At 35.7% G+C, this 18,375-nt stretch overlaps 1 protein-coding gene across 2 annotated transcripts in view; it reads left to right on the top strand.

The window, feature by feature from the left end:
* Positions 1-3,444: 3,444 nt before the first annotated feature.
* The window catches only part of RGS18 (regulator of G protein signaling 18), a 29,587-nt gene continuing 14,656 nt past the window's right edge, over positions 3,445-18,375 (top strand). The window contains exons 1-3 of one of the 2 annotated variants that reach the window (XM_065936716.1): positions 3,445-3,787; positions 4,270-4,371; positions 5,383-5,444. In XM_065936716.1, the coding sequence (XP_065792788.1) occupies positions 3,705-3,787; positions 4,270-4,371; positions 5,383-5,444 (247 nt within the window). In that variant the 5' untranslated portion in view covers positions 3,445-3,704. The remainder of the gene's footprint in view (positions 3,788-4,269; positions 4,372-5,382; positions 5,445-18,375) is intronic. The other variant, XM_065936717.1, reaches the window with a different exon arrangement.

The following is an 18,375-nucleotide window of genomic DNA, read 5'->3' as shown; positions in this document are numbered from 1 at the left end:
TGTTTATTGAGAGACTCAAGAAAACTAATTGAAAAACTGTAAGTAATTCTATGAGCAACAATAGCAATAAAGGAATTTAGTAATGTAACAAGATATATGGGCTTCTCTGATGACTCAGTGGTAAAGAATCTGCCTGCCAATGCAGAAGACATGGGTTCAAACCCTGGGTCAGGAAGATCCCCTGGAGAAGGAAATGGCAACCCACTCCAGTATTCTTGCCTGGGAAATCTCATGGACAGAGGAGCCTGGGGGGCTACAGTCCATGGGGTTCCAAAGAGTCAGACACAACTTAGCAACTAAACAACAAGAAACAGACATATGTTTATCACAAAGATAGCCTTAATCACGATAGATTAACTGATATAACATACGTCTTACCATAAACAACTTGAAAACTGGAAAAATATATAATGCAACTGTTTTCAGACACTGACAATAGGCAACATAGATATGTGATTTTTAACAGAAAACAGATGAAGTGGACCACACAACTTCAACTGCCTTCTTTAAAGATTTCAGTGCAGGGGAAAAATGCAAGTCTCATTTAGAAACCAAGTTTATAGGGGTATTCCTTAAATAGAGCAAAAAGTACTATTTTTGAGTTGAGGAAATAGTGATCTACATACATTCAGTGAGAGAAAGAGAGGTGAAATTTGCAAGACAAAGTACTAGAAAGATCTCAAGAAGTTTGTAGGAGTGTACTTTGGAGCCTGGCTAAACTCCAAGCAGCTTCCATGCAGGATAAAACACCATGGGTATTGACAAAGGATACCAATCATGAGATATAAGTTAATTTTCAGAGCTCACACAGGGCTAAGGGACATTCGAGTACTTAACATCCAGAATAAAAAAGCTTTAATGAACACCCTGAGAATTCATTTGAAACTTAAGAATCCTTGTATCTTAGTAATTAAGGCTATTCTAGGCTTGCCATAACAAAGTTTAAATAAAAGTCTTTAAGGACAAACTTGATACTGAGGTAACTGCCAGACCAACACCAACTCTAACTAACATCATTAAATAAAGACTAACAAAGTCCTGGTACTTATCGTAAAATTCAAAATCTTCAACATCAATAAATAGTTATTCAACATCTGAAAGAGTGGGAAAATATGCTTTTAGGAGAAAAATCAGTATAAAATCAGACCCAGAACCACAGAGACAAATTTTCAGAAAAGGACTTCAATACAGGTATATTTTAAATATGTTCAAGTACTTAGAAGAAAAAGAACATAATGAAGATAAAAATGCAAACTGTAAAAAAATCAAATTTCTTGAACTGAAATTTTAAACATTACTGAATAAACCTAACAACAGATTGGGCACTAGAAAGAAACGACAGGTAAAAATTTCTATCAAGACCTAGCAATGAAAAAATATCTGAGGAACAGAAAGAAATGAGGCTGAAAAAACGGAATAGTTCCTAAGTGACCAGGTGGACAATGTCAAGAGGTCAAGCACAGCTGCAATTGGGGTTTCTGAAAGTGGAAGATAGAGAAAAAGGAGAATTGATGCCTAAAAGTTTCCAGTTTTGATGAAAAGTATAAACCCATACATCCAAGAAGCTAAATACATCCCAAATAGAATGAATGAACATCTTTCACATCTTATTCAAATTTTTAAAAATCAGAGACTAAAAAAAAAAAAAAAAAAAAAATCTGGAAAGTAGTCAGAGAGAAAAAAGACACAGAGAGTAACAAATGTGATACAAATTACCACTGACTTCTCATCAGGGATAATGGATACCAGGGAACAAAAATGCAACATCTTAAAAGTGCTGAAATATAACAAAATTAAAAAGAAAATCAACAGTCAACCTAGGACTCTACCTTTTGAAAAGACTCTTCAAGCTAAAGGATAACTGCACCCCCAAAGAATGATTATCAGCTCAGGGTGTCATGTAGCATCCACCCTTCTTTTCTTCTGTTTCCACCTGTCTGTATACACACAGAGCAAGTCCATACATCTCCCAATTCTCTTTGGATCTTTGGACAGGACTTTGATGTAGTTAACTTGTGTCTGTTTTTTACCATCTCTACCTCCATAGTTCTATCAGCCCATGAAGAGCACATTTGACACACAACTTCAGCAAATCTTATGAAAATAGTAAATTCCTGTCTCTCACTCCTCTGGATATAGTAATTCAAATACAGTCTTTGGGACTAGAAGATATCCTTGCTCATCTGCCCTTGACCTCATTCACCTAGAGAACAGAAGACTTCATGATGACAGTGTAACTGCATTATCAACATCTGTTTCCAGCTAGACTTGCCATATAAAATTCCCTTGTGTGTAATATTTTAACACTCAATTTTCAGTCAACATGAACTTAAAAATATGTTCAAAGTAAAAGCTATAGAATCAGGAGCATATATATAAATATATACTAAAAACTCTTTAATTTCAATTCAGCAATTATTTTTAGTTCCTAGTTGATATCCCTAAGAGGAATCCCTGTGAATCCCTAAGAATAATCCCTAAGAATAACTATTTTCTTAAAATCAGTCACTCAAAAGATTGGAAATAAATTTTCTTTTAGATGCTAACTTTTTTTAATATATAGAATTTTAGAGGAATTAAAGCATTCACAACTGCAGATCAAAGATTTGGAAAGACTAAAGCACAAGCTACTGGAGATCAAAGGCTCTGATAATTCCAGATCTCCTCTTCTACTAACCTCTGGGACTTTATAAGAATAAATCACTTACTATATTACATCCCTGGTTTTGGGGTTTTTTTTTAATGTGAGTTATGGTCTACATTAGCATTTTTTAGGTATTCGGGATTCATAAAACAAAAGAAAATGGAGGCTGAGCAAACATACAGTTGCCATTTCTTTTTTAGTAAGAACATAAACAATCATACACACTGCCATCTCTAACTAAAATATCTCATTAAAGACATTTTAACAATAAAAAAGGAAAAATTCAAAATAGTGTTTCACATTAAAAATATATATAGTTCAAGAAAAAAATTGCATATTATCTTTTTTTCCCATTTTCATCATGGACTGGTAAAAATTTTATGAACGTCTAAAATCATTCCATGGACCTGTTTTAAAAGTCATTGAATTAAATGCTTCTTAACTGCCCTCTTCTACTATGAAACTCTATTATTTATATTCTTATTTTGATACATTATGTTAAGTAAATGTGATTAATATTACTTGAAATGTCATTAAATGTAATTTGCCTGATTCAATGTAATTAAATAAGGAAAAATAGTTTTTTAAGAACAAGGGAAATATCTCCTAATGATTAGTGTAGGACTTTGCCCCGATACATTTTAACGCATACTACACACATTAAAGTCCTTTTCAAAAAGTTCCTGTGGGAAATGACAGTGTCATTTGAGTCTATTAAAGCATCATCTGGTTGCACAAACTAGAAAGAGAAGTGGCACTGTGGTAATACTCGTCTTTATCTTGGAGACCAAGAGGCCTTTTGCAAATTTGTAGTATCATTTCCCTAAACAACTCTGGACTGAATTGTACTTTAGTTCCTCAGTTCTATATTTTTGCAGAGGCAGAAACATAAGCTCTTGTTTTTTTATTTAACTGTTGCTGACAGAATTGAGATAACTTTTTACTCCACCATGTATAACGAGGGAATAGCATTAACAAGTGAAAGATGTAATAAATTAGACATCTCTTCATTTTAGAGAAAGAAGATGGAAACATCTTGGTTTTCTTTTCTCAATTAAGTATGTGCGAACCAAAAGAAAAAGCTATTTTCAAGTTAATACACGGTTCAGGAAAAGAAGAAACGAGCAAAGAAGCCAAAATCAGGTAAAACCATAATTTTAAAAATCAGCGTTTTACTTTTAAAAACATGATTGACATTGAATATTCGTTAGCACTTGTTTTTAAAATATCTGGTTGAAAATATATTGATTGTACTGTTACAACTGAAAGAAAGTATTTATTAGGAGTAAACAATTGTTAAATCTAAAGTGTTCTTTTTTTTAAGTCCAAAAATTTTAACCACACAGAAGAACCAGTAATAATACTTATTGAAATATAATCTCAAATATTTTATAGCCATGGGGGGTGGGGAGAAACAAGTGTATTTCACATACACTATCTTAATTCCTCCACCAACACAGTATTCAAATAAAACTCTCAAGAAGACTACTGTGACTGTGTCAGGAGTGGAGGTGGGTGAGAAAGGGTGTTCATGTGATTACCAGTCACAAATCTGTTTGACAGTCAGAAAGAGAGATTTTAATTGTCATCCAAATTGTCCTGAAGCTAATGCCTTTTCATTACAGAGCTAAGGAAAAAAGAAACAGGCTAAGTCTTCTGGTGCAGAAACCTGTGTTTTATGATGATACTCCCTCCAGTAGATCTGGGCAATTGGCCAAAGAAACAAGGTGAATAACTTGTAATTATTTGTGGGGACATTTTGCTGATTCTATCATTAAAGATTTAAGAAAGAGGAAATTAGGGATTCCTATTTTATTGGAAATTATACAGCAATATAAGGAAGGTTAGAGATCTCATTTCAAAAAATACTAGAAATATTCCATAAAATTAAACTATTTTAATAGCTTGAATTAAATAATCTCGTAAAAATTTAAAGATGCTCTTTTAAAATTATATGCCTGTCAATTTTAAATGATATATTTCACTCCTTATAAACTGATGAAATACTCATTAAGAGTGTGCACAATGTCACTGTAAAGTGCTATTCATCTCTTTCTTCAGTAGTTCGGAAAAAATGCCCTGGGTATAATATAAAGTAAAACACACAAAGAGATGTTTTGTCATTTTTAGCCATTTCTTTAGTTCAAAAAGAAAATGGAATAAGCTTATGTACTAGGATAATACAAATTCTTCCAAACAGAAAATATGACCAATAAAAGATATAAGACAAATATATTCAACTCTCTCAATTATCAATTCTAAACCATTTATTGCATTAAACATTTCGTATTTCTTACACCTTTAAAGCTTCATTAGTCAAACTTCCTGTATCTGCTTTTTTAAAAAAATTGCTGCATATTGTGGTAAAAGTTTCAAGGAAATTGCAGTTTAAAAAAAAAGTTTGACTAAAAGATACTGTCAGTTTAGGTTCTTCTATTTGCTGAATTAAGAAAGATAACTGACCTGGTTTCTTTTTCTTTGTTTTTAACTGAGGATATGATTAGTTTTTCTGTTATAAAATAAAATAATTCAAGACAGAATAATGTTATTTTAACACATCATCTGATAGACAAAATCCAAAAGAAGTTTGACTAATATTTTTGATCTTTCATATAATAATCAAAGGAGAAATCCTGTGAAATATGACTGAAAAGAGCAGTATGATAACATATGTTGCAGCAGATATATAAATAGACTTCCTGCATGTTCCAGTATAAAACATTTTGTTTCTCAAACAGAGTCTCCCCTGAAGAAGCAATAAAATGGGGTGAATCATTTGAAAAACTACTTACCCATAAAGGTTAGTGCTATTTTTCCCAAATACTTTATTCTTTAATGGAAAAGTATATGAAATTTGTGTGTAACTGTACAAAAACAGGCTGTCATAAAAATTTAGCCTGATTGAAAATGTACAGCAATCTGAGTTTCTGATCCACAAAAATAACTAAATAATAGACTAGTTAACAAATAAACAGTATTTTTGTTTAAAAATAAAGAGTATTTTTCAAATATTTTTATGCTATTAAAAACTACTTTTTGTGGATGAAATATTTCTTAGTGCTGAATGAATAGTTGCATCCAGTTTCATCCACTGGATGAATAAAAATTTTCAGTGTTTACAATTTGTGAATGAGAAATTTGGTTTCATTAAATCCCAGATATTCTATGTTATTTTTATTGTTAAGTGAACAAAAAATATAAAGTAGTCCTCTTGATGGACATTTTAGAAACCTTCATGAGAAGAGATGTTGTTTTGCTTTTATAAATATTCACTGGTTGAATCAGTCATCAGAATTTTGCAGAGGAGCTGAGGTTCAGATGGGCATTTAAGGTGGAACTTTGTAGACGAGATGGAAAGTAAGGACAAATACTGAGTTTGTTCACGCAAGGGTTAAGAACAGGCTGCCAGAATTGCTACTTTTTAAGAGTCAACTTTCATAAGGCAGCAGGTGAGTAAGCAATTTTTTTCTTGCCTTTACTCAGATTTCTTTCAGGTAGGAAAATTGACAGGTTGAGCTGAGTAGGCAATGAAGTAAAAAAAACCACAGGGTTCATTGTTTCCCCACACTAAATCAAGCAGAGTCTGCTTAAAAAGCAACACTTTATCACTGCCAAATAGCCACAGGTTTCGTCTAGTCCACAACTTTTATTTGTATACCGGAGTTCTTCTATCCCTCACCTCATTCTTTGAATTAGCTCAGGCTGACTACTGTTTATAGCACTGTCCGTGGTTTCCACATCGGCGGTGTTTACTGGAAGCAGATGCTCCTATTGCTGGGTCAGCTGGGAGCTCAGTACTTGTAATTCAGCCCCAGGTACTGTGCACTGTTCGCTGAAACTTTTCTAGTCTGCCTTCATGTCCTGCAGTATTCTCATCCCTAACTGTTCACCCTATATAAGGTTTTGGTGACTAGTTCACATTCTCCTGAGTTTACTGACAGAGAATCCTATTTCTGCAGACAATCCCCGAAGACTCTCCTGCTTCCAATGAAAATAGGTTTTGCCTCTGAATTGTTATATTGGCTCAGAGAAAGAAAAATATAGATAGAGAAATCAGGGCTTAAGTTTAGGCAAGGATGTCATCAGTGATGATGGAGAGCCTGGTAAGAAAGGAAGTTTATGCTGAAAAAAGTTAATGTGTTACTCCACCCTCATTTCACTGTAGTGCTCTATCACTCCCTATTTGGAGAAAAATAATGTGAACAGCTTTCTTCAACTACCCACTTTTCTTCATTCCCAATGTCTAATCACGTCTTGATTTTTGTTAAAATTCTTGCCAAATGTATGTCGAACTTGCCTCTGGTTCTCATCTCCATGGCGACTGAGTTCAGGTATTTATCTAATTACAGCCTCTGCGAAACTTTCCTCTGTAATTCATACCTCCCAAAACTTATTTCTTTTTTTAATCTCCTATTATTTCCAACACTTGGACACAACTCAGCTCTTGAGCCTCTTCATTAGTCAGGGAAGGAAAAAAAAAGAAATGGAATTCACTTTTTTTTTTTTCCCTAATGTGAATGTTTATTGTAAGGAAACATGACTTTTCACATGTGGATCTCCAAACCCAGCACATCACCTGGTAAATATTAAGTGCTTGAGTTATAGAACAAGATCTGTTGCTGGGAAAAATGTTAGTCCCGGGTTCCTTTAGAGATCTGAGTTCTGGTTCTCTTCTGCAGGGCTTCCCTTGTGACTCAGCTGGTAAAGAATCTGCCTGCAATGTGGGAGACCTGGGTTTGATCTCTGGGTTGGGAAGATCCCCTGGCGAAGGGAAAGGCTACCCACTCCAGTATTCTGGCCTGGAGAATTCCATGGACTGTATAGTCCATGGGGTCATAAAGAGTCAGACAGGACTAAGTGACTTTCACTTCACTTCTCTTCTGTAACACAATGGTTGTGTAACCTTAGTTAAGCTTCCTAATCATTTTTACATTCAGCTTCCTCAACTCTAAATGGAGATAGCAATGTCTTTAGTGCCAATATAAATAAATTTCTCTCAGGATTAAATGATATGTAAGAAGCCAATAGCTATTTGACACTATTCAAATGTAAATGGTTTCTGTTATTATAAAAAATAATTATCATCTTTTTCTGTAATAATCTTTTTCTGTTTTGCGCCCTACTCCAAGCTGTATTAACATCAATTACAGGGTTAAATTTCAGTGGGAGGAACTATTATCGCTCATGATCAAAGTGCTAATTAAATTATATTGGACTTGCAAAAAATTATATTAATAGTATTCTTTTCATCAATCCCCCATATCCAGTTTTTCTAAATTGCAAATCTTATTTTAATATTAAACTATAAAACTTACAATAGTCACCTAGAAAGTCTCATGGTTGCAATGGTTAAATTCAGCTCATTTCTATGGACTTAACTGTAGGCCAGAAAGAAAAAAAAAAAAGGAAAGTTCCTATACTCACGTGCACACATACACACACATCAAAACGCTCTATCAGATTTTATAGGATTTTCCTTTAGTTAAATGTGTAATTTTCTCAAATTCTGTATGTCATAGCTAAACAAAGGAAATGGAAGTGTATTAAATTTATTCAAATAGGGAGTGAAGTGGTAAGTCAAAACGAAATACAGGAGAAATTTGAATATTTGATTAAAACGCCCGATCCTAAAACCAAAATAGAGTAATTATTGGCATTTTAAGGAATGGAGCCATAGAGTAGATGGTTTTTATGTTAGATTTTAGGGGATTAATAAAAAATTCACTAGCTGGGCAAAGAGAGAAAGAGATCATCCAAGCAGAAAGCCAACAGAGGCACAGGCATTAAACAGTGAAATTTATTTAGTGAACTAGAGAGAACATAATTCTTTATTGAGAAACAACTTGAAAAAGGGTGGCTGAGGATGACAGATAATAGACAGACAAGACTAAACAGAAAAAACATTGTTTTTGCTATACTCCACGGAAACCAAAGAATCCATAGAGTATTTTGATAATTCCATGATTACATGCAAATTTCACTCCTAAAATGTAACTAAATTCTCCTAAAATTGATAAAAAGCACAAAACATAAAATCCAAGGAAATATAATCAAAGTAGGGGCTTTATTTAATAACAGTGAATCAGTATTTGCTTATTAATTGTAACAAATGTACCTTACCAATATAAGATGTTAATAATAGGAGGGAACTGCAGGTGTGGTGTGAGGCAGCTCTTTCCAAGCTTCCTAACTTTTCTGTAAATGTTACCCTAAAAGCAAATGACCATCTAAAAAACTGGACTCAAACATGTTATATAGTAAATCTAACACAACACAGTCCATAAATAATTTTACTTTTGTTCCTCTTGTGTTTCTATGCAGATATTAGGATAATTTTTCCCTACTTTCCTGTTGATTGACAGATTTGTCTGAAATGGCAAAATAAATAATAAAAATCTGTAATTTAATGCTATTCATATATATCAATAATATAGTTTAAGAAAAACAAAAAGAATCAATCAAAAACCAGTATCAGACTATCTGTTGTTCACAATCATCAGTTTCAAATTTAGTCATCAGTCTTCTTATTTATGGACTTTATGAAAATAAATGTTACCAATATGAACTTAGCAAATCAATAAATTCTAATAAAATTGTATACATATATATATATTACACTCACACATGTAAGTGTATTTGTATGCATATGGGTATATGGTTCTGCTTAAGACAGTTTTGAAAGTAAAACATTGCTGCTGAATAACATCACGTGCAAGACAATTGGCAAAATGACAAATTTTGAAAACAATTGTTTGAAAAAATGCCTATTTTTTAAGCATTTCATGTTTCATGTAGGCTTTAGAAAATCATTAAATGGAAATTATGTAGATGTGTGCAAGATTTAAACAGGCAGAGGGAAAGGTTACTCTTGAGTAGAGAAAAAGGCAGGAAAAAGGCCAGAGAAATAAGCAATTTGAAAGTAACGTAGGAGAGTAAACAGGTCTCTTTCATTGAGGCAGAGTAGTGAACAGACACATTAGAAAATCAAGTTGTGAGCAAATTTCAGAAGTTTGCTAGTTAGAAGGCTTACTCTGATGGACAGAAAGGTAGAATTCTATGCATATGTTAAGGACTACATACAAGGCTGTTACAAATGTCAAAGTTAACCTCAAGGTAAGGGCTATTTTGGAAAGAAAACGGATGAACTTGATGACTGACTGAATGTGTATAGATGTTGTAAAGTGAGGTGGTGAAGAAACAGATGAATAAAAAGAATGAGTTAAAGACCCCTTGCCTTTTATCTATCAGAAATGGGGGGGGGGGGCGAGATTTGGAGAAGGTAACAGGTTAGAGTTTGAACTTTATTGCTGACAAACTTTATCAGAAGTTTTGCAGGATTTTATAGACATACATCTAGAATATGGAAGAGTGATTGATTATAGAAAGATTTTCTAACCATCTCATGTACTTGATACTTAATATTTGAAATAGAAGTTTATTTCCTGTGAAGGGAGTCTCTAACAATTTAAAAAGAAAAAACATGCCTGTTTATTTCCTTTTCTCCAGCCATTACAAATAATATCATTTTTTTAACCTTTTTATTAACAAGTATTGGCTTGAACTTTTTGCACCCTAAATTGTGATTACACTAAGCTTCATTTTGAGGATAATTCATAACAAGATAAGATAAAAGTAAAATAAGTAAATCATCTCACCCCTTTGATTTAATAATATGAGCTGATTATACTGTGGAAAATATGTATCACTGACTTGGAGTAAAGACTACAAGGAAATGCTCACTTCTCCTTTGGGCAAGAAAATGAGCACTTCTTACACTTTTCACCTTGTGGTTTTGCAAGTCACCCTTCCCAATTTTCAGTTACTGGTGTTCTGTAAGATAAGAGATTCCAGGGTTCTGCAAAGTTAAATTTCTGAATCGAGCTGACCTGTAACAAAGAAGCAGTTACTTGATCTGCCAAAAACAAAAGGTAAAGTCCAGTCTAAATCATAAATGGACTACACAAATACATCAATATTGCAAAAGTAACCACAAGATTCTGTGGCAGGCCAAAAGCCAAATATCAAAGGAGAAGCAAGGTAACCTAGTACTTAGCATATTACACTGTACTTGGGTTTTCAGCTTCAGTTTCTTGACTTTTTGTTTCATTTGGTTTCTTGGCATCAGAAAAATACTCCAACAGATGCCAGAGTTTCAATTTAGAAGCACGCAATTACAAGCATTTTGTTTGTATGGCACACTGAGCCAACTTCTTCCAGGGCGAATTCTAATCCCAGGTTCTATCAAGCACTTCTGGCAGATGCATCACCACTGCTTCTTTCTGAAGAACTCTTTAGTAAGTTATTGCTTCTGTGTGAGAAATGGTTCCATTGTGACCTGACTTTATGCAGCTGCTCTAAGTGCCTAGAGAAACAGGAAATAACCAGTATGCTGGGATAATCCTGCACAACATGGCGTATAATTATTTAAAAAGTCACTTACTTAAAGTTTTAAATAAATGAACTTTCTTCTCATTCATCATTAATTTGTTTCTCTATTTGGTATTTATTCTTCCCTATTATGTTCGTATTATGCCAACAAAATCTATTCACTCATGATTAACTCGCCACAAGCACTTGTAGCGCACAGCACTTTTCCTAATGTTGATGCTGTGACTTCATTTCCAATGTCTGTATCAAGCTCAATACTAAGCACAGTAACAAAGGGCTCTGGATGATATTTCAAAGCACAGCGACTGTGCAGAGCTAACACTCATTTGTGCTCTGTGGATTCCTGAAGGACGATATTTAAGTAGCACTTACGTTATTTCTGGAAAGCTTCTAAAAGCAATCTTAAGCAATCTGGTTCCCCAGGTGGTACAGTGGTAAAGAATCTGCCTGTTAATGCAGGAGACATGGGTTAGATCCCTGGGTGGGGAAGATCCCCTGGAGAAGGAAATGGCAACACACTCTAATATTATTGCTGGGAAAATCCCCTGGGCAGAGGAGCCTGGTGGTCTACACTCCATGGGTTGCAAAGAGTTAGACACAGCTGAGCACACACACACACACACACAAACACCTGAGTTAGTCACCCCTGCAATTTTCCTTCCTTAGTCATTGGTCTATACATGTCTGTCTTGCCTGTTAATCTCCATATTCCTCAACAGTCAAGACTTTGTTGTTTTATGGCACTTGAGTGATAAATGTTCCATAATTGTAATCCAAATAAACCTAGGTTCAAATCCTTGTACCATCTTTCTCCACGTGTAAGATTCAGGGCAACTTAACTCTCTGAACTTCAGTTTCTTCATCTGTATAAACGGGTAGAACAGGACTTACTCTTAACTCAAAATGGATTAAAGACCTAAATGTAAGACCAGAAACTATAAAACTCTTAGAGGAAAACATAGGCAGAACACTCGATGGCATAAATCAAAGCAAGATCCTCTATGACGCACCTCCTAGAGTAATGTAAATAAAAACAAAAGTAAACAAATGGGACCTGATTAAACTTAAAGCTTTTGCACAGTAAAGGAAACTATAAGCAAGGTGAAAAGACAACCCTCAGAATGGGAGAAAATGATAGCAAATGAAACAACTGACAAAGGAATAATTTCTAAAATATACAAGCAGCGCATATAACTCAAAACCAGAAAAACAAACAACCTAATCAAAAAGTGGGGAAAAGACCTAAACAGACATTTCTCCAAAGAAGAAATACAGATGGCTAACAAACACATGAAAAGATATTCAACATCACTCTTTATTAGAGAAATGCAAATCAAAACTACAATGAGTATCACCTCACACGGGTCAGAATGGCCATCATCAAAAAGTCTACAAACAATAAATGCTGGAGAGGGTGTGGAGAAAATGAACACTCTTGCACTGTTGGTGGGAATGTAAATTGATACAGCCACTATGGAAGATGGTATGGAGATTCCTTAAAAAACTAGGAATAAAACCACCATGTGACCCAGCAATCCCACTCCTAAGCATGTACCCTGAGGAACCAAAATAAAAGATGACACATATATCCCATGTTCATTGCAGAACTATTTACAATAGCTAGAACATGGAAGCAACCTAGATGTCCATTGACAGGTGAATGGATAAAGAAATTGTGGTACATATACACAATGGAATATTAATCAGTCATAAAAAGGAATGCCTTTGAATCTGTTCCAATAAGGTGGATGAACCTCAGTTCAGTTCAGTTCAGCTCAGTTCAGCAGTCAGTCAGTCAAATCACTCAGTCGTGTCCAACTCTTTGCAACCCCATGAATCACAGCACATCAGGCCTCCCTTTCCATCACCAACACCCAGAGTCTACTCAAACCCATGTCCATCGAGTTAGTGATGCCATCCAGCCATCTCATCCTCTGTCATCCCCTTCTCCTCCTGCCCCCAAATCCTTCCTAGCATTAGGCTCTTTTCCAATGAGTCAACTCTTCGCATGAGGTGGCCAAAGTATTAGAGTTTCAGCTTCAACATCAGTCCTTCCAATGAACACCCAGGACTGATCTCCTTCAAAATGGACTGGTTGGATCTCCTTGCAGTCCAAGGGACTCTCAAGAGTCTTCTCCAACACCACAGTTCAAAAGCATCAATTCTTCAGCGCTCAGCTTTCTTCACAGTCCAACTCTCACATCCATATATGACTACTGGAAAAACCATAGCCTTGACTAGACAGACATTTGTTGGCAAAGTAATGTCTCTGCTCTTTAATATGCTATCTATGTTGGTCACAACTTTCCTTCCAAGGAGTAAGCGTCTTTTAATTTCATGGCTGCAGTCACCATCTGTAGTGATTTTGGAGCCCCCAAAATAAAATCTGACACTGTTTCCCCTGTTTCCCCATCTACTTCCCGTGAAGTGATGGGACCAGATGCCATGATCTTAGTTTTCTCAATGTTGAGCTTTAAACAACCTACTATACAGAATGAAGTAAGCCAGAAAGAGAAAGATAAATATATTCTAGTGCATATATACAGAATCTAGAAAAAATGGTACTGAAGAATCTATTTGCAGGGCAGCAGTGGAGAAACAGACATAGAGAACAAACTTACGGACATGGGGAAAGGGGAGGAGAGGGTGAGATGTATGACAAGAATAACATGGAAACTTACATCACCACATGTAAAATAGATTGCCAACGGGAATTTGCTGTGTGGCTCATGGGCTCTTATCAACCTAGAGGGGTGGGGTGGGGAGAGAGATGGGAGGGAGATTCAAAAGGGAGGGGATATATGTGTACCTATGGCTGATTCATGTAGAGGTTGACAGAAAACAACAAAACTCTGTAAAGTTTTATCCTTCAACAAAAAGATAAATAAATTTTTCAAAATTAAATGGAACTTCCCTAATCAAAGGCACACAGCAATGCACCAACAACTTATAAAAGACCCAAAACTTGCAGCTGCTGTAATTAATATCATTGCCTTTTCAGTTTATATTACAGTTTTCAGGTTCATACTAGGTGTTTCACAAACAATTAAGAGATAGATGAAGGAAGTTATTTTTAATGAGTAACACTTTCGGTTGTCTGGCATATGGATGATCCCCTTTAGGGGTCAATATAAAAAACAGTTTATTATACTTGAGATTTATTAATAGGAAAATAATAGCCATTTCCTCCTAAAATTGTCACAGTCATTTATCAACTGGCTTTAAGAATAATCTAGTATTTAAAAACTGATTAGTCCATGCTTCTATGTGATAGATGGATAGAATAAACTGCAAAAAAAAAAAAAAAAAAAAAAAAAGCCTTTTCCTTCACTGGGGTCAAAGTAACTTTATTCATAAACCCAATAAAACATATTCTTAGTTGCCTCTCTCCAGTCTAGATCTGACCTGGAACAGACCGTTCTGTGGTAAGGCATTTTATTTGCTAACTTTGCTTTAATTTCCATTTAAATAGTAACAGAGGAGCAGTTAGGAACAAAAGGGGAAGAGGCAGTATCTGCACCAGGAACAGAGCAATACCACCCAGTGACAGGCTTTGAAAACTCAGAGTGCACTTTTGCACGTAACCACTTTTGCTTTCTTACAGTTACCTGAACATGTTCTCATAATCACTGTGCTGTCTCTCCTGATAATTAGTCAAGGGATTCTCCTCGGAAATCTATTTTATAGCAGTTACCAAGCAAATTAAAAATTTCAGAATTCTATTAAAAATGCAAAGAATGTAGATAATTATGAGAGATTAATTAAGAGAGTACACATATATTTAGTATTCAATCAAGTAAAAAGTGGATGATAATTGGAGGACAAAAGGGCAAGCATTTTAGAAATTTGAAAGAGGAAGGAAGTATGGGTGGTAAGCAGTGGTTTTTGGTTACATTAAAAATTCATCAAGGGGAATTCTCAATATATTTTTTTTTAAGTTCTGGCCAGAAGCTGGGGCATGACTAAGTAATTGTCTAAAGTTTAGGTTGAGCCAATTGGTCTACAGATGGTTGTGTATGTTGTGATTTTGCTTTCACACACCTAATGTTGCCAACATTCTGTTACAGTTTTTATTTAGGGGCTGAAAGGCCTGTTGTGCCTTAGTTTCTCTAGGATTATTAGAGAAGAAGGGGGAAGACGGACAGAAAGTAAAACCAGAGATTGTGAAACAAAACTATCTTTCTAGTCACATAAATAGAACAGAAAGAAGTTTTCAAGCTATTGACAACCAGTAGCCAAATGAAGCTTATTCAGCCTGTTTTCTAAAGTCATCAGCCTGGGGCTCCAGCTTTACCCGAAGTCTTGAAAGGTTGCTGCTGAACCTATAGATGAAAAGATGTTTGAAAAAATGGAAGATGGGGGAGAAGTTGAAGAAGTTGCTTCTGAAAAAGATGCTAAAGAAAGTGACCCTGAGAAAGAAGCTGAAGGTCCCCAAGAAGAATCTGAAGAGAGCTGCCTTGAAAGAGAGTCTAAGGAAGGCTGTCACAAAAGAGAGAGTGAAGAAGACTTCCCCGAGAGTCTGGAGAAGGCAGCCCTGAGAAAGAGCGTGAAGAGGGTAATCCTAACAAAGAGTCAAAAGAGACTGTCCGTGAAAGAGAATCCAAAAAGAAGAAACTCAAAACGGATCCTGACAAGAATGGCCATGAGAAGGAGTCTGAAGAAGGCCCCAGCAAGGAGTCTGAGGGGGAGGCCAGCCCCCAAAAGGTGGCTTCTGAAGATGATGACTCAGAACAAAAATCTGAAGACTGCTCGGAAAAGCAGTTGGAAGATGGCTCTGAAAAAGAGTTAGAAGAAAATGGCCTTGAGAAAGGCTTTGAGGAAGATGCCTCCGACAAGGAATTTAATGAAAACATTATGGAAAATGAGTTAGAAGAAAATGAGTCTGAAAAATCAGAATTTGAAGATGACAGCTCTGAAAAAGTGTTTGATGAAGAAAGCTCTGAGAAAGAGTTTGAAGAAGAGTCAGATGAAAAGGAAGGAGAGGAAGATTTATGTGAAAAGCTATTTGATGATGAGTCAGATGAGAAGGAGGATGAAGAAGGTGCAGAAGAAAAGGAACTTGAAGATGCTGATGAAAAGGACAAAGAAGATGATGCAGATGAAGAGCTATTTGAAGATTCGGACAGAAAAGATGAAGATGGAGATGTAAAGGAAGATGAAGGCATAGATGAAAAGGTATTTGAAGATGATGATTCCAACAAGAAGTTGTTTGATGACGATTCCAGCGACAAATTGTTTGAAGATTCTGACGAGAGAGGGACTGTGGGTGGTTTAGGAAATGTTAAAGAGGAAGGGCCCTTGTCCACAGGCAGCAGCTTTGTTCTCAGTAGTGAGGATGATGATGATGATGACAACCCTATTTAATCCCTTAAGCTTGCTTTTTACAGAGATTCCTTCTCCATTTTGCCTCTGCTGCAGGGTAATTACTCATGGTGTTACATGAATGTGTGCATAGAGGTAGGATGCCATCTGATTAATGCAGTGAAGTGTTCATGGTTACCTGTACCTAATGGTTTTAAATATGTGTTCATTGGCTGTTCAGTTCAAACTCCATAGCATAATGCAAGTTACGTTGCTCCTCGTCCTTTGTCAAATTTGTTAAGTGCATGCAAAATAATGTTGTTTAAAGTGTTCTGATTGAAGTTTGTGACATTCAGAAATAAAGAATGTTGCTGATATGCAGAAACGGAAAATTGTACTTGAGTTAAATTGCATTTTTAATTCTTGCTCTTGCTTTTTTCATACTAATGTTTGGTGTTTTTTAAGGACTTGAAAAATCCCTGTAGGTGTCTCCTTGCTTCCACTTTATGTTGTTACCACTGATATCCCCATTTTCCCTCTCTAAACCAGAACATGTTACTAAACTTAAGAGGTAAAGAACTCTTTGGAGTTTTTCGCTCCACAGTCCTCACGAGTTACTTTTTTCTACCCTCTTCCCATGAAAAGTGACTCTTAAATGTGCAAAGGTGAACTTCCCACAGTCCACAGCTTCCATTATTGAAAAAATGGAGGAGATTAGAATTCTACCATTTACTGTTTGGACACCTCTAGAAGCTGATTCAAGTTAGAAGACCTTTCCCCAGAAAAATCTGTGTGTATACTACACAACCTTTTGTATCCAGTTTGGGGCAGTTCATGTACATCTCCTGGAGTTTAAGAACTTTTGTCACGCATATTTCAGATTTTTGTTTTTGGTTTTGTTATAGAATTGTGGTGCCTAGTACTATGGAAATTGTGTAGTTCCAATAAAAAATGTGGCTCTTTTCTTGAAAAAAAAAAAAAATTAAAGGAATGTAATCTTCCACAATAATAATGAGTCAAACTGCTTTTTCAGACATTCAGGTTCTGAGCTCCAGAGGGAGAAAGGAGTTGTGGAAAGGAAATCCAAATCAGAATACACTAAGGAACCACAGTCCCTATAAGTGCTAACGGGTCATCAAGCCAGGGTAGAACCCATGCGTCCGACCCCCTGTGTTCACTTTGACAGCTATTTTGGCTTAAAAATAATAAAAACAGAAGTAAATCATTAATTTTATTCTGAAATATACACATTTTTAGGTATCTGGGGGAAATCTATCTAAAAGCTTCAAGGAATCATTATCCACTTATATGTCCCTGCTACATTCTGAGCAAATCACACTACTCAGCAAGAGAAATAAATCTTGAAAATCAAACACTAACTGTGCCGGAGAAGTAAGAAAAAGAGTAGTTCAATACCACCGACATTGATCATTCTTCCTACTTTTCAGGGACTAGAATTTGTTGACTTATCCAGGAAGCGTCCAGCACTAAGGCCTCCTAAGACAGTTGTGTTTGACTAGGAATTATCTTACTAGCATCTAATCACTGTGGACAAGCTCTGGGTTGTGTGCCAGTCCTGGGATGCCTTCTCAAATTCTTACGGAGACTGACCTCTGCCTGTCTTCCTAGTTTTTTCAGTGAAGTTTAGCCGTTAACATCTGGTGCTCCGGATCAATTTACTGAGGGAAAGAAAGGGCAGACATTCCCCTTATCCCAGTGCAAACACGGATGGACGGAGCTGTGGAGTAGAAGAGACCTACATGGCTCCTCCATTAGGGTAGTGGTCAGAGAGATTCCATACCTAAGAGGGAATGTCTGTAGGTTGTGTCACTTCTGGCTACTGATTTCTCACGTTAAGTGCCTGGATCTCTAATATAATCAAACAGTTTCTTTCAACATTAAAAAAGTGCTTCATGCCAAAGAGGACAAGTTCCAGATATAGAAGAAACACACGGTGATATACAACATATGATTTGAGGACTCCATTCGTTTCCTGTTGCTATTGTAACAAATGATGGCAACTTTAGGGACTCAAAACAACA

The sequence above is a fragment of the Muntiacus reevesi genome, chromosome 5 (genome assembly GCF_963930625.1).
Source record: "Muntiacus reevesi chromosome 5, mMunRee1.1, whole genome shotgun sequence".
Taxonomy (NCBI): domain Eukaryota; kingdom Metazoa; phylum Chordata; class Mammalia; order Artiodactyla; family Cervidae; genus Muntiacus; species Muntiacus reevesi.
This window is presented reverse-complemented; position numbering and strand designations above follow the sequence as displayed.